At 47.7% G+C, this 13,522-nt stretch overlaps 1 protein-coding gene across 2 annotated transcripts; it reads left to right on the top strand.

The window, feature by feature from the left end:
- Nucleotides 1-1,729: 1,729 nt before the first annotated feature.
- Nucleotides 1,730-12,317, top strand: SPATA19 (spermatogenesis associated 19). Of its 2 annotated transcripts, XM_038754695.1 has the most exons (8): nt 1,730-1,874; nt 1,998-2,054; nt 5,292-5,414; nt 5,842-5,933; nt 6,544-6,597; nt 9,142-9,219; nt 9,913-9,997; nt 12,150-12,317. In XM_038754695.1, exons 1-7 carry the CDS (start codon nt 1,797-1,799, stop codon nt 9,986-9,988), a joined length of 558 nt encoding a protein of 185 aa, XP_038610623.1. In that variant the 5' UTR covers nt 1,730-1,796; the 3' UTR covers nt 9,989-9,997; nt 12,150-12,317. The 2 variants fall into 2 exon arrangements, with proteins under 2 accessions (XP_038610623.1, XP_038610624.1); XM_038754696.1 differs by lacking the exon at nt 6,544-6,597 and having other exon boundaries at nt 1,731-1,874.
- Nucleotides 12,318-13,522: the final 1,205 nt, after the last annotated feature.

The raw sequence follows: 13,522 nt of genomic DNA, 5'->3' as shown, positions 1-13,522 counted from the left end.
TCTAAAAGATATTCAAGAGGCATCCCACAGCTCTGGGAAAGATTTCTACTCCTCTCCCTGCCACTGATTTGCAGTAAATTAACTTCTCCCTCAGTTTTGTCAATTGAATAATACTTGTGTGGGCAACAGGGCTCAAATTTTTGTCACCAGTGTCATCACTGCCTACAAAATATTCTGATCAGCTCCAGGAGGTTTCTCTTTCTCCTTGCTTTTCTTTGGTGCCTTCTCCTGCTCACCAGAGGCCTAGTAAGGATGACCAACCATCTCTCCTTCAACCAGAAGGTAGCATCTCTGGAGGTAATGGACACTAATTACAGTCTACACTTTAGATTAATTAATTAATTAATTGGTATTTATTAAGCGCTTACTGTGTGCAAAGCACTATTCTAAGTGCTTAGGAGAGTACAATATAACACTAAACAGATGTTCTTTCTTCTAAACTGTGTAAAATTGAACCACCCCTCTCTCCCCTCATCCATTGTCTTTAGAGAATCAGAGTGGTTTAATGGGTAGAGCACAGGCTTGGGAGTTAGGGGACCTGGATTCTAACACTGACTCTGCTCTCTGCCTGCTGTGTGACCTCGGGAAAGTTACTTACTTTCTCTGTGCCTTGGTTTGCTTATCTGTAAGCTCACTGAGGGAAGGGAATGTGTCTATCAACTGTGTTGTATCATCCTCTCCCAAGCACTTAGTACAGTACCCTCACATTTCTATGCAAATATCATTGATTAATTATTTGATGGCCATCCCTGAGGCAGTTAGGAGCTGGTGAAATTGTCAGTTCCCTGATCTGAGGGATTGTCAGGACCTCCTCTTTGCTCCTTGTTTTGGGACTGCTCCCTGGGGCGCAGGGCGGTCCTCCTGGTTGAGGCAGGGAGCCACCCAGGGAATTGGGTGGAGAAACAGCATGGCTTAGTGGGTAGAGCACACAACTGAGAGGCAGAGGACCTGGGTTCTAATCCTGGCTCCACCGCTTGTCTGCTGTGTGATCTTGGGCATGTCACTTAACTTCTCCATGCCTCAGTTACCTCATCTGTGAAATGGGGATTAAGGCTGTGAGCTCTATATGGGACAGGAACTGTGACCAAGCTGATTATCTTGTGTCTATCCCAGCTCTTAGTACAGTGCCTGCCACATAGCAAGCGATTCATTCAATCGTTCAATAAATACGATTGAATGAATGAATGAATGAGTGAAAGTGTGGCTTAATATTATCCAGTAAAAAATAAAAATAAAATAACACTAGAGTCTATATATCACCGGTCAGAAAGCTGGGGTTCAGGAAGGTCAGTCCAAGGTCACACAGCAAGCCAATTCAGGACTGGGCCTAGTTGTAGGAGCCTCTAATCAGCCTTTGTACTTCTCCCCCAGTTGTTCAGAGGGCTGCCAAAAAGGCTGTGGAAGGGTCCAGGGAAAAAGACTGAACCCCGAGACCTGGATTGTCCCCAGAGCTCCTTTGTGCTTATGCTTCCCTGAAACTATTTATTTCTTCGTATCTTTGAGCGCGGATGTCAGCAAGGACAAGGATGACGTTCAGCTCCATGCAACCTGGTAGTGCCTCCTCCTAAACCTAGGATTATTGGGTTTCCTCTGCCATGGCCCTCCCCTCTGCTCCCCTCCCACCTCTCCTGCTGCATCCCAGGAGAACCATGAGGCACAAGACAATGGTGGCCACTGTGACATCATCAGGCACTGACCGGTCTGGGCCCCAACCTCAGTGCTGGAAGAGTTCTATGGGGACTGCCTTCGGAAGGAGGGAGCGGGAGAGCCACTAGCTCTGCCCGCTCAGGCCGAGGATGATTATTACAACATGGATCATATACATTCTCATCAGGAAGCGCTTGGGTTACCCCTTCCCCCCACAGATCAGTCCAGTAAGTGGGCATGGTCTGCCTTGTCGTGACGCTGTAGCCAAGAAGCCGAGCTTTTGAGCTGGGGCTTTGGGAAGGGGACGAGCAGGTTGTAGGCTGGAGCTGACTTTGTCTGATCTGTTCCAGGATGTTGAAGTCGTTGAGTCTGAGGCTTTGACAGTGGTGCAACACTGGCTGAGAAAGGTGAGGAAGGGAACCCGGGGACTTGGTTGCGGACTCGCTGGGCTTCGGGGAAAGGAAGAGTACCTGCCTCTGTAGTTCTCAGGGGCGTGATTATCTAAGCCTGATTTGACCCAATCAGTCATTCAATCAATGGCATTTATGGAGTATATACTGTGTGCAGAACACTGAACTAAGCAATTGGGAGGGTACAGTGGGGCTGGTAGACATAATAATGATAATAATAATGGTATTTGTGAAGCGCTTACTATGCACAAAGCACTGTTCTAAGCGCTGGGGAGGTTACAAGGTGATCAGGTTGTCCCACAGGGGGGCTCACAGCTTTAATCCCCATTTTACTTGTGCTTCCCAAGCGCTTAGTACAGTGCTCTCCACACAGTAAGCGCTCAATAAATACAATTGATTGATTGATTTTACAAATGAGGTAACTGAGGCACAGAGAAGTTAAGTGACTAGCCCAGAGTCACACAGCTGACAGTTGGTGGACCTCTGACTCCAAAGCCCGTGCTCTTTCCATTGAGCCATGCTACTTCTCCATGATTTCTGCACCTAAGAAGCTTACAATCTAGTGGGGGAGACAGACAATAAAATTAATTGCAGGTTGGGAAATAGAGTATAAGGATATGCAAATAAGTGCTGTGGGGCTGGGGTGAATATCAAAGTGCTTAAGAGGTGACTGTCAGATATAAAGGGGGAGGTAGGAGGTCGTTCTAAGTCCAAGGAAAGATTTAGGCAAGGAGTTGGTGATGCGATAGACAAAACTGAGGTAGTTTGGAATTAGAGGAGCGAAGTGTGCAGTTTAGCATCAGTGAGGTCAGGGAGGAGGGAGAGAGCTGATTTGAAAGCCTTAGAGCCAAAGACAAGGCATTTCTGTTTGTTGCAGAGATTAATGGACATCTTTGAAGGTTTTTGAGAAATGGGAAGATACGGACTGAATGTTTTTCAGAACAATGAACCAGTCCCTAAATGCCTTGGGATTAGAGCATTTGGAATCTTATTATTCATTCATTCATTCAATCATATTTATTGAGCGCTTACTGTGTGCAGAGCACTGTACTAAGCACTTGGGAAGTACAAGTTGGCAACATATAGAGACGGTCCCTACCCAACAGCAGGCTCACAGTCTAGAGGGGGGAGACAGACAACAAAACAAAACATATTAACAAAATAAGAGGACTCAAGGGACCTAATAACTATAATTGGTAAGTACTTACCACATGTCAAGCACTGTTCTAAGCATTGGGGTAGATACAGGTTTATCAGGTTGGACAAAGTCCCTGTCCCAAGTAGGGTCCATAGTTTAAAAGTAGGAGAAAGAGCAGATACTGAACCTCCATCTTACAGCTGAGGAAACTGAGGCCCAGAGAAGTTAAGTGACTTTCCCGAGGTCAGCAGGCAAGCAAGGGGTTAGAATCCAGGTCCTCTGACTCCCAGGATCATATTCTTTCCACTCGGCCACACTGCTTCACCTAGATCTAGTCTCAAGATTTTGAAGAATCAGAGGATTTAGTGAAGATTCCATAGTCTCGTATTTCCTACATATGCCACAGAGAAATATTTGGGTGGTCTGCTGGAAAGAGCTTAGCCCTAGGTGTCAAAAGATCTGATTTCAAGTCTGGGCTCTTGACCTTGGGCAAGTTACTAAACTTTGTGCCTCAGTTTCTCATCTTGGGATAAAATGGGGACAAAATGCCAGTTCTCCCTCCCTCTTGGACTGTGAGCCCTGTGTGGGATAGGGACTGTATATTGTATGTGCCCCGGGGCTTGGCCAAGTGCTGAAGAAATACCATAGTTATCATTATAGGATCTAGAAATTTCCGTTGGGGCCATATTCAGTTGCTATTGAAGCAGCGTGGCTCAGTGGAAAGAGCACGGGCTTTGGAGTCAGAGGTCATGGGTTCAAATCCCAGCTCTGCCAACTGTCAGCTGTATGACTTTGGGCAAGTCACTTAACTTCTCTGTGTCTCAGTTACCTCATCTGTAAAATTGGGATTAAAACTGTGAGCTCCCCAGGGGACAACCTAATCACCTTGTAACCTCCCCAGCACTTAGAACAGTGCTTTGCACATAGTAAGCACTTAACAAATACCATTATAATTATCATTATTATTATTATTTCCCCTATGAGCAGTAAAAGCAATTTATCTGGTGGCTGGTCCTCAATTCCTGGGACCCATGAGGGTAACAGAGAGTGCTAAGGCCCTCAGGGCTGTTGGGATGAAATCCCAGGGTTTAGGGTTGGGTAATTAGCTGTTACAGAAGCCGTCAGTGTGAAGTTGAAAACCCTTCTTGTATCTGAACTCCACCGGGCACATTATTGAGGCTCTTTGCCAGACATGGGTGCCCCCAAAAGGACTACTGGTGGATCATTCATTATGAAAAATGGGTCCTCTCCCAGTCCTAGAGTCCTGGAGTAGCTGCTCCAATTTCCTCAACAGAAGCTGCACCCCAATCCTTCCTGGAAGGCCAGAAAGAGAATCAGTTTCATCAGCACCCACTGTATTTCTAGAGAAAGACCAGTTCCACCTTGGGTTCCTGGACCCAAGACCTCAGGGTTGGCTGGCTTGGCTTCCTGCCTCCCTGGGAGGGAGCGTCCTCAAAGTCCCTTAGAGCACAGATCACCCAGCAGATCACCCACTTTGTCTGCTGGGTGATCTTGGGCAAGTCACTTCTCTGTGCCTCAGTAATCCCCATCTATAAAATGGGGGTTAAGACTGTGAACCCCATGTGGGACAGGGATTGTGTTCAAGCTGATTACCCCGTATCTACCCCAGTGCTTAGAACAGTGCCTGGCTCACAGTAAGTGCTTAACTAATATATAAAACAAAAAGCAACAAGCTCAAGGGCATGTGAACTGTAGCCTGAACCGCCGGCAGGCGTGACTCCAGGTCTCAAGGGGTTTTCCGGCTGGTATGCTGGCCCTGCTCATCTGAAGCCCTTTGTTCTCCGGACCCCAGGAGCCAACCTCCCCAGGGGAACCCCAAAGCCAATGGTTAAACTCACATTGGTTCTGCCCTGCAGGAAGCTGGCTGGATGTCAGCTTTGCTACATCCGCTTCCTGGTGTTGCAGCTGAGAGTGGTGTCAGGGGGCTGACCCTGAGCTCAGGGGTATTACACCCCCGGTACATCCCCCCATAGAGAATGATCCTTGCCAGAAGCTTCAGGCCAACTCGGGTTGGGTGTGCCAAGAGGGAAGGAGCAGAGGGTTCTGACTCAGGGACCAACTGCTCACCTTTTCAGGCCGAGGAAGAGGCTTCCCAGATCATCAAGAAGAAGCTGTCCAGTGACTCTCCAGCCCAAACCCGTGATGCACACGTGTCCAGAGACGGCATGGGAGGCCACATGTCTAAAGATGGACAGGAAGTACTTGTGACCAGAGATGTGACACCTCCCTGGGGCTGGGAAGTTGGGGGCAGCAAGAAACTCTTAAGAGCTCAAGACAGAGTTGAGGAGGGGAGGTGCTCGTTTCCCGGCACCTGGGGATAATGAGTTGGAGGAGAAAGAAGAAGACTAGAAAGAGAAGTTGGAGGAGGAGGAAGAGATAAGGAGGAAGAGGGGGAGAGGAAGAGGAGGAGAAGCAGAAGGAGGAGGAGGAGATGGGAGGCTGTGTTTAGGGGAGTGATTCTTCCTCTCTCTCTAGGGCCTTTTGAGTCATAGTGCCTCTTGACTCCAGAGAAGGAGCTGGCATGGCAGACAGTCCTGGTGGTCTGGGGCTTTAAGAGGAAGAGGTGTATGTCTTGGGCGACTGGTAGGGCCCTGAGAGGGCAATGATTGGCATCACCTTTCCTAGGTGAAACACCACACCTCCAAATCCAACATGGTCGCTGCCCAGAGTCGAGAGGTCCTTGAGGAGAGAACCAGGATTCAGTTCATCCGATGGAGGTAACACCTGCGGGGATCACTCAGCTGTGGGTCCGGAGGGGCTATTCCAGTCGGTTTCTTTCAGCAGCCATCCTGCCCTTCCCTTTCCTTTCTCTCTCCCTCCCTCGCTCCCTCCCTCCCGACCACATTTCCAAAGAGATCTCCTTCACGTTGGAGCTTTGGGGTCCTAGGTCCTGGGGCTTCAGGGAACCACTATGGAGGAGGAGATGGAGAGATGAGCTTTGGTCCATTTTTCTGCTTTTAGAACCATTTCAAATTTTCCCCACTTTAGCCTCCGGATTGCTAAGAAATGACTGTACTTTCCAAAGAGCCGTACGTTCTCAAGAAAGAAAAAGCCAGAGCTATATCCCGTGAGGTGGCCCAGCATTGTTTCTTTGGGTCTGGGGATGACCGTTTTCCATTTGGTACTTGTGCTGGGTGTCAGCTTTCATAGATAAATCTCTCCAGGTGCAGGAGTGGGGCTTCAGGGGGCCCAGACATGGTTTTATCCCAGGGAAGGAGAAATAGCTCCTGATTCCAAATATCTCTAGCCCCCTAGCCACCCTCATAACCTTTTCCCGTTCAATGCTCTTAAACCTGCATGATGAAATGTTTGAACGGTGCTTTACAGTCATACCCGTATCTTCCAAGCCCCCGGCGAGCCGAAAGAGCAGGTGAGATCCAGGTGAGAGCATAGAAGCTTCTTTCAATTTGCTGGATGTGGGGAAGCAGGGAGCAGGTATTGGGATGAAGATAAGACCAGACTATGGATCTCTTGCAACTCCCTCCCTGGCTCCTCCCCATCATCCCGACAGCAGCACCCTTCCCCCCAGCCTCCCAGTCCCTCCTCTATTTTAAACAAGGAAATGGCAAGTTCTGTTAGGGCACCAGAGCTCTTAAAATACATCCCGCTTATGCTGGCAGCTATGAAAAATCGAGTTTCCCCTTCAAAATTAGCTTGGCTCTGTTCCATCTAATAGGAAGCTAAGCCCAGCATTTACCCAAGGAGCTTCCCTTGACCCACAACAATCCATATCTTCTGGGCATTATTTAGATTTGCATTATTTAGATTTGCTTTGAAGGCATCCTGCCCTGGGAATAGAAGAACTCTATCCCCAGCTGTTATTTACCTCTGCTAAATCAATCAATCAAGGATATTTATTGAGCACTTACTGTGTGCAGAGTACTGTACTATATGCTTGAGAGAGTACAATACAATAGAGTTGGTAGACACCATCCCTGCCCACCACTTGTCTGCTGTGTGACCTCGGGCCAGTCACTTAACTTCTCTGTGCCACGGTGACCTCATCAGTTAAGTGGGGATTAAGACCGTGAGCCCTGTACAGGACAAGAACTGTTCCATCTTGATTTCCTTGTATCTACCCCAGCACTTAGTACAGTGCCTGGCACATAGTAAACGCTTAACAAATACCTTCAAAAAAGGAGCTTATTCATTCATTCAATAAATCGTATTTATTGAGCACTTACTGTGTGCAGAGCACTGTACTAAGCGCTTGGGAAGTACAAGTCGGCAACATATAGAAAGCTTATGAACCAGAGGGCGAGACAGACATTATGGCTGGGGAAATGGCAGTGTTTAAAGAAATGTTCCTTATTGTAAAGACTCCCAACTCACAGTGCTATCAACAAACCTTCTGGGGCTTGCCAGCCTGCCATTCTAGAGCACATCATTTAATTCGGTCAAACCCAGGGAAATTGGCCTGGCCAATCCTGTTAGGGTAAACTGCTTCTAAGTGCCCAGGCCCTGAAGAAATGGTGAAGCCCTGGACAGAGATGATTAAGCCACTGTTGCGGTTGAAGGAGACTCAAAGATCCCATCTGGGCTGCTTCCTTTTTGATGTGGATAGGAAGAGAGATGTGCACATCTACGTGACGTGAGAGTCTATATGAGGGAAAGAGTGAGGGTGAAAAGATGTTTGCTTGATCGTGCCTTCGTACAGTGCTGAGTGTGATTCTGTCTCTTGGTCTCCTGATCAATCAACCAGTCAATCAATTGTATTTATTGAGCACTTACTCTATGCAAAGCACTGTTCTAAGCGATTGGCAAGGTACAGTATAACAGAGTTGGTAGCCATGTTTCCTGCCCGCAGTGAGCAATAGTAGCTTCTCTCTCTCTGCTTGAAGAGATTTTTGCAGGTGAATAGCAGGGCAGTGTGGCCAAATGGAGAAAGTCTGAGTCTAGGAATCAGCAGACCCAGGTTCTAGTCCCACTCAATCCGTATTTATTGAGCACCTGCTCTATGCAAAGCACTATACTGAGTGTTTGGGATGGTATAATAGCATTAGTAGAAACAATCCCTTGCCTTCAAGGAGCTTACAATCTGTTCTACTGCCCAACTATGTGATCTTAGGTAAGTCACTTAACCTCTTTGTGCCCATGTGGGACCGGGACTGAATTAGATCTGATGATCACGTGTCTACCTCAGTGCTTAACCCAGTGCTCGCTCTCTGGTAAGAACTTAATGAACACTAATGAATTGGAGAAGTGGCTTGGCCTGGTGGAAAGAGCGTGGGCTGAGAGTCAGAAGGAACTGGGTTCTCATCCCAGCTCCGCCACATGTCTGTCGAGTGACCTTGGGCAATTCACTTCACATCTCTGTGCCTCAGTCTCCTCATCTGTAAAATGGGGATTGTGACTGTGAGCCCCATATGGGACAGGGACTGTGTCCAACCTGAGTAGTTTGTATCTACCCCAGTGCTTAGAACAGACTTAACACATAGTAAGTGCTTAACAAATACCATCATTATGATTATTATTATTATTACTAACACCATGACCAATCACATGACTCTTCCATTGGCTATGGTACCATGAATCCATAAATCCATTCCTCTGAAGAACATTTTTTGAATGAGAGAGGCAGGCAATTTTTGGGGAACCTTTCCTAACTTTATTCCCCCCTTGGAGCAAGCAGTGTTGGGGGGGGGCGGGGGAGGGGGTAATTTGTTATAATGTCACCTATGTGTAACCTTGAGCAAGTCACTTAACTTCTCTGTGCCTTAATTTCCTCAACTGTAAAATGGGGATTAGATAGCTGTTCTTCTTCTGCTGTAAACTGAGAGCCCTGTGTGAGACAGGGACTGTGTCTGACCTGATTATCTGGTATTTATTATCTGCAGGGCCCATGGTTAACCCTTATAATCCCTGAGGTTTCCCTGTTATTGGTGATAAACCTGTATGACTAAGCATCTTAATGGAATTTTTCAGCCACACCCATGTCATCCCAGTCCCAAGTGAGGCGAGAGACCAGGCAATGCGAGAGAGAATAGAGCAGGTGAGACGCAGGTGAGACTCCAGGAGGAAGGTTCAGATGCGGGAGACTGGGGAGAGGGTGGGGGGATGCAGCCTGGGGAGGGGAGAGGGAGAGGTTGAGACACTCAAAAAGGCTAAGCAAATCTGTGTTCGCTGCTGTCTGAGCTCAACTACTTATGGCCTGTCCCTTGAATGATGCTTAATGCCTGGATGTAGCTCACCAAGGCTACAGTTTGGGATTCATGCTGGCAGGGCGTGGTGGCCAGAAAAGGGATGGAGTATATTTAGCAGCTGGCCAGATGCAAGGGGCATGAGGTGGGGTGGGATGGGGGCGATCTGTGGGTCATGTCTGCTCAGCTCTTCCAGTTTCCCGGCCTGGTTCCTTGGTGACGCTCAAGTTCTCAGCACAGGAGACCCATGCACTCTCTTTCTCCCTTCTCATTTACTCTCCGCTCTGTAAGAAAAAGCCCTTCTGAGGCCTCTCTCTGAGCTTCATTAGGCAGAGTACACTTACCAGGTGTCCAGGCCCTGCACCAGACTGTGCTTGTATTGACCTTCCATCTCCCCCACCTGCCACATCCCTATTCTGCCAGGAGAACTCTGCCATCTCACATCAGCTCCTCCCATCGCCCCGACCCGACCACTCCTCACCACCGCCTGTGTACCCTCCCATCCCTCCCCTGCCAGGAGAGCTCTGCCAACTCACACAATCTCTTTCCCATCCAGCGTGTCTCACATGATGGTTGAAGCTGTTGTTCCTGATACCCGGACCTCCATCAGAGCCCCGTTCTCAGATTGCTAGGAGAAGCAGGTGAGGCCGGGGGCGGGTAAAGGCTGAAAATGATTCTCTTTCTGGCCCTGTTTTCAACCCCACAAACAAATGCAGACCTAGGGACATCTCTCAGGCAGGAGGGAAAACTAGCTCTGCACTAACCCATTCTGTACTTCCTCCTCACAATGAATCAATCAGATGTGTTACTTCCTTACCATTGGCTTTAAAACACTCAATCAACTCATCCCACCCTACCTCACCTCACTAATTTCCTACTACAGAGCAGGCTGGAACTCCACTCCTCTAGCACCCCAATCTCGTGCATCTTGCCACTGACCTCTTTCCCAAGTCATCCCTGTTGCCTGGAACTCTATCCCCCTCCATATACATCAGAACACCACTCTTTCCACCTTCAAAGCATTACTAAGGTCACATCTCCTCCAAGAGGCCTTCCCAGATTAAGAACTCTTTTCCCTAGCTCTCTCCCTTCAGCATCGTTTATGCACATCAACCTTTGGACACTTGATATCTCCCCACCCCCAACCCCACAGTACTCATGTACATATTTTAAAATTATATATTGTAATATGAACATATTAATGTCCACCTCTCCCTCTAGTTTGTTACGGACTGGAAACATGTCTGCTAATTTTGTTGTATTGCATGCTCCTAAGGGCTTAGTACAGTGCTCTGCATATAGTAAGCTCTGAATAAGAATGATTGATTGATTGAATCATATTTATTGAATGCTTACACTGTGCAGAGCACTGTACTCATCACTTTAGAGAGTATAATATAGCAGAGTTGATAGGTAAGTTCCTTGCCTACAAGGAGCTTACAGCCTAGAGAAAGGGATGGAAAAATGATATAAATAAATAAACATCAACTACAGATATGCACAAAAGTGATGTGGGGCTGAGGGTGGTGTGGATAAATAGTGCAAATCCAAGTGCAAGAAGTAGGAGAAGAGGAAATGAGGGCTCAGGAGAGGAAGGCCTCTTGGAGGAGATGTGATTTTAATAAGGCTTTGAAGTTGCACAGTGCACTGTACTATGTGCTTGGAAGAATGCAAGAAAGGTAAATGACACAATTCCTGACTTCAAAAGCTTCCAATCTAATGTAGGAGGCACACACAAATATATTTACCATTAGGAAGAAACAGAGATACTACTGGCTCTAATGAGTTTAGAAAGATGGATAAGTGAATAACTAAGTACTTAAATAGTTGGGTGTGTTGAGCAATATCTATGTAATAGCCTCAGTTGATAGCTGTGGATTTATCAGTGCTGAGGAGAGAGTTGAGGGGATATGACCTGGGGAGAAGAAAATTTGCCTCAAAACTGGTGTAAATCATTTCCTTCTGTTTCCGCCCACCATATTTGAGGGCAGTTGTCTTACTTCTGTTGTTCTATCATCTCAAACTCTTATTATTGATTGGCACTCAATAAACACCATGGAATGAATTTATAGGGTATTTTCACTTTTCCAAAGTGCTTTTGCATTTCTTGCTCTCACAACATCCTTATATGAAAGGGAGAGGCCGGCACTATTATCCTCATATTATTATTATCCTCATATTACATTTGAAGGAACTGAGGCTCAGAGAGGTTACATGACTGGCTCAGTGTCACACAGTTGGCCAAGGTCTCTTGACTCCCAGTCCCTCTGGCCACTAGATCACACTGCCCTTGGCTAAACTGTCCATTGAGTCCCTGTCAAGGACTCAAGGCTTGACCTTAGAGAGAGGGCTTGGAAGTGTTTGATACTGAATGTACAGTCCCCACCTCCCCAAAGAGTCTCCCCATCCTTCCTACCCACTGATTGCATTTCCTCCAGGTAACCTCGGGTATCCCGCTAGTCTCTGGGAAGGGGTCTTTATCCCAGCCCCCAGGAGGCAGGAGCTGGATGGGAAAGCACGGGTCAAAGATGGAGCTGACCCCAGGGCTTTGACTGGAGGGCCAATCTGATGGGGACCAGTTGAGGGGGATGGGGGTTCTTTAGACTTAGCCTGAACAGAACTGTAGGTGGGTCTCCTGAATCTCCACCCCCACCCAAGTCCAGGATGTGCCAATTTAACAGAAATATCCAGCTCCTCCACCTGGCCCCCTCTCCAATTCCTTTCTCCTTGACCCCACCCCTCACCCCTCATTTCCTTCTTCTACTCACTTCCTACTAATTTTTCTACTTCTACTCCCAAGGCCCATCCAGAAGTTGCCTGTGCTGGAATTCCTCATGTCCATGAAGTTTGCCCGGCATGGAACAGCCTGGGGTTGGGGAATCCAGCTGGGAAGCCTGTTACTTACGAAGAGAACAGCTGGATCTTCTCTTTAAACGGCCAATAAAGAGACACGGTACCTAGGAGACTTATCTTTCCCTGTGTTCACGCCCACCCATTCATTCATTCATACAGTCATATTTATTGAGTGCTTACTGGGTGCAGAGCACTGTACTAAGTGCTTGGGAAGTACAAATTGGCAACATATAGAGATGGTCCCTACTCAACAACGGGCTCACAGTCTAGAAGGGGGAGACAGACAACTAAACAAAACAAGTAGAAAGGGGTCAATACCATCAGAATAAATAGAATTATAGGTATATACACATCATTAATAAATATGTACAAATATACACAAGTGCTGTGGGGAGGGGAAGGGAGTAGGGTGGGGGGGGCGATGGGGAGGTGAGGAGGAGGAGAGGAAAAGGGCGGGCTCAGTATGGGAAGGCCTCTTGGAGGAGGTGAGCTCTCGGTAGGCCTTTGAAGGGAGGAAGAGAGCTAGTTTGGCTGATGTGTGGAGGGAGGGCTTTCCAGGCCAGAGGTAGGACGTGGGCCAGGGGTTGACAGCGGGACAGGCGAGAACGAGACACAGTGCGGAGGTAAGTGTCAGAGCAGTGGAGTGTGTGGGCTGGGCTGTAGAAGGAGAGAAGAGAGGTGAGCTAGGCGGGGGCGAGGTGATGGGAGAGCTTTGAAGCCGAGAGTGAGGAGTCTTTGCTTCATTCGAAGGTTGAATGAAGCAAATGAACCATCCTTTCCCCTCCTCTGTCACCTTGTACAGGAGGAATCTTTCACCTGTTTTTCCAGCTTCCCGCTTTCAGAGTCTCTGAGCTGGGGCCAGTGGGGGAGTTTTCAAGGGGCAGCTGCATTAGCTCTCTGGAGCGAGAAGCCGTGCAGTCTGGTACTCGATTCCAGCAGATGGCGTCACGACCCTATAGAAGAACATTTAATATCCACCGCAAGAAGGAGATGCTTAAAAGGGGAGAGACAAAGAGAGAGAGAGAGAGAGAGAGAGAGAGAAGAGAAGAGAAAGAGAGGGAGAGAAAGCAAGGTAGGGGAGAGCAGAACTGGCACAGAATACCTCCTCATTATTTGAAACCCTGTCTGTGTTGTCCGAGATCTCCTCCTTGGGTTTTCAGCATTTTTAAAATAATACAACAGCAACAAAACATTTCCCACATTTCACCCATTTCTTGGCCCCTCTTTCCTGAAGGGAGAAAGAAGAGGGCGGACAATTTTAATCTTAGACAGGACATTTTTTGGCTGGTTTGGCCCCTATCTGGCTCTGATGT

The sequence above is a fragment of the Tachyglossus aculeatus genome, chromosome 11 (genome assembly GCF_015852505.1).
Source record: "Tachyglossus aculeatus isolate mTacAcu1 chromosome 11, mTacAcu1.pri, whole genome shotgun sequence".
Classification (NCBI taxonomy): Eukaryota; Metazoa; Chordata; class Mammalia; order Monotremata; family Tachyglossidae; genus Tachyglossus; species Tachyglossus aculeatus.
This window is presented reverse-complemented; position numbering and strand designations above follow the sequence as displayed.

Bases quoted from the DNA above. Each gene is read 5' to 3' on its own strand.
- SPATA19 (XM_038754695.1), top strand. From the start codon at position 1,797: ATGATTATTACAACATGGATCATATACATTCTCATCAGGAAGCGCTTG. The intron at 1,875-1,997 runs GTAAGTGGGCAT...GATCTGTTCCAG, and splicing joins TCCCCCCACAGATCAGTCCA to GATGTTGAAGTCGTTGAGTC. The intron at 2,055-5,291 runs GTGAGGAAGGGA...TCACCTTTTCAG, and splicing joins TGCAACACTGGCTGAGAAAG to GCCGAGGAAGAGGCTTCCCA.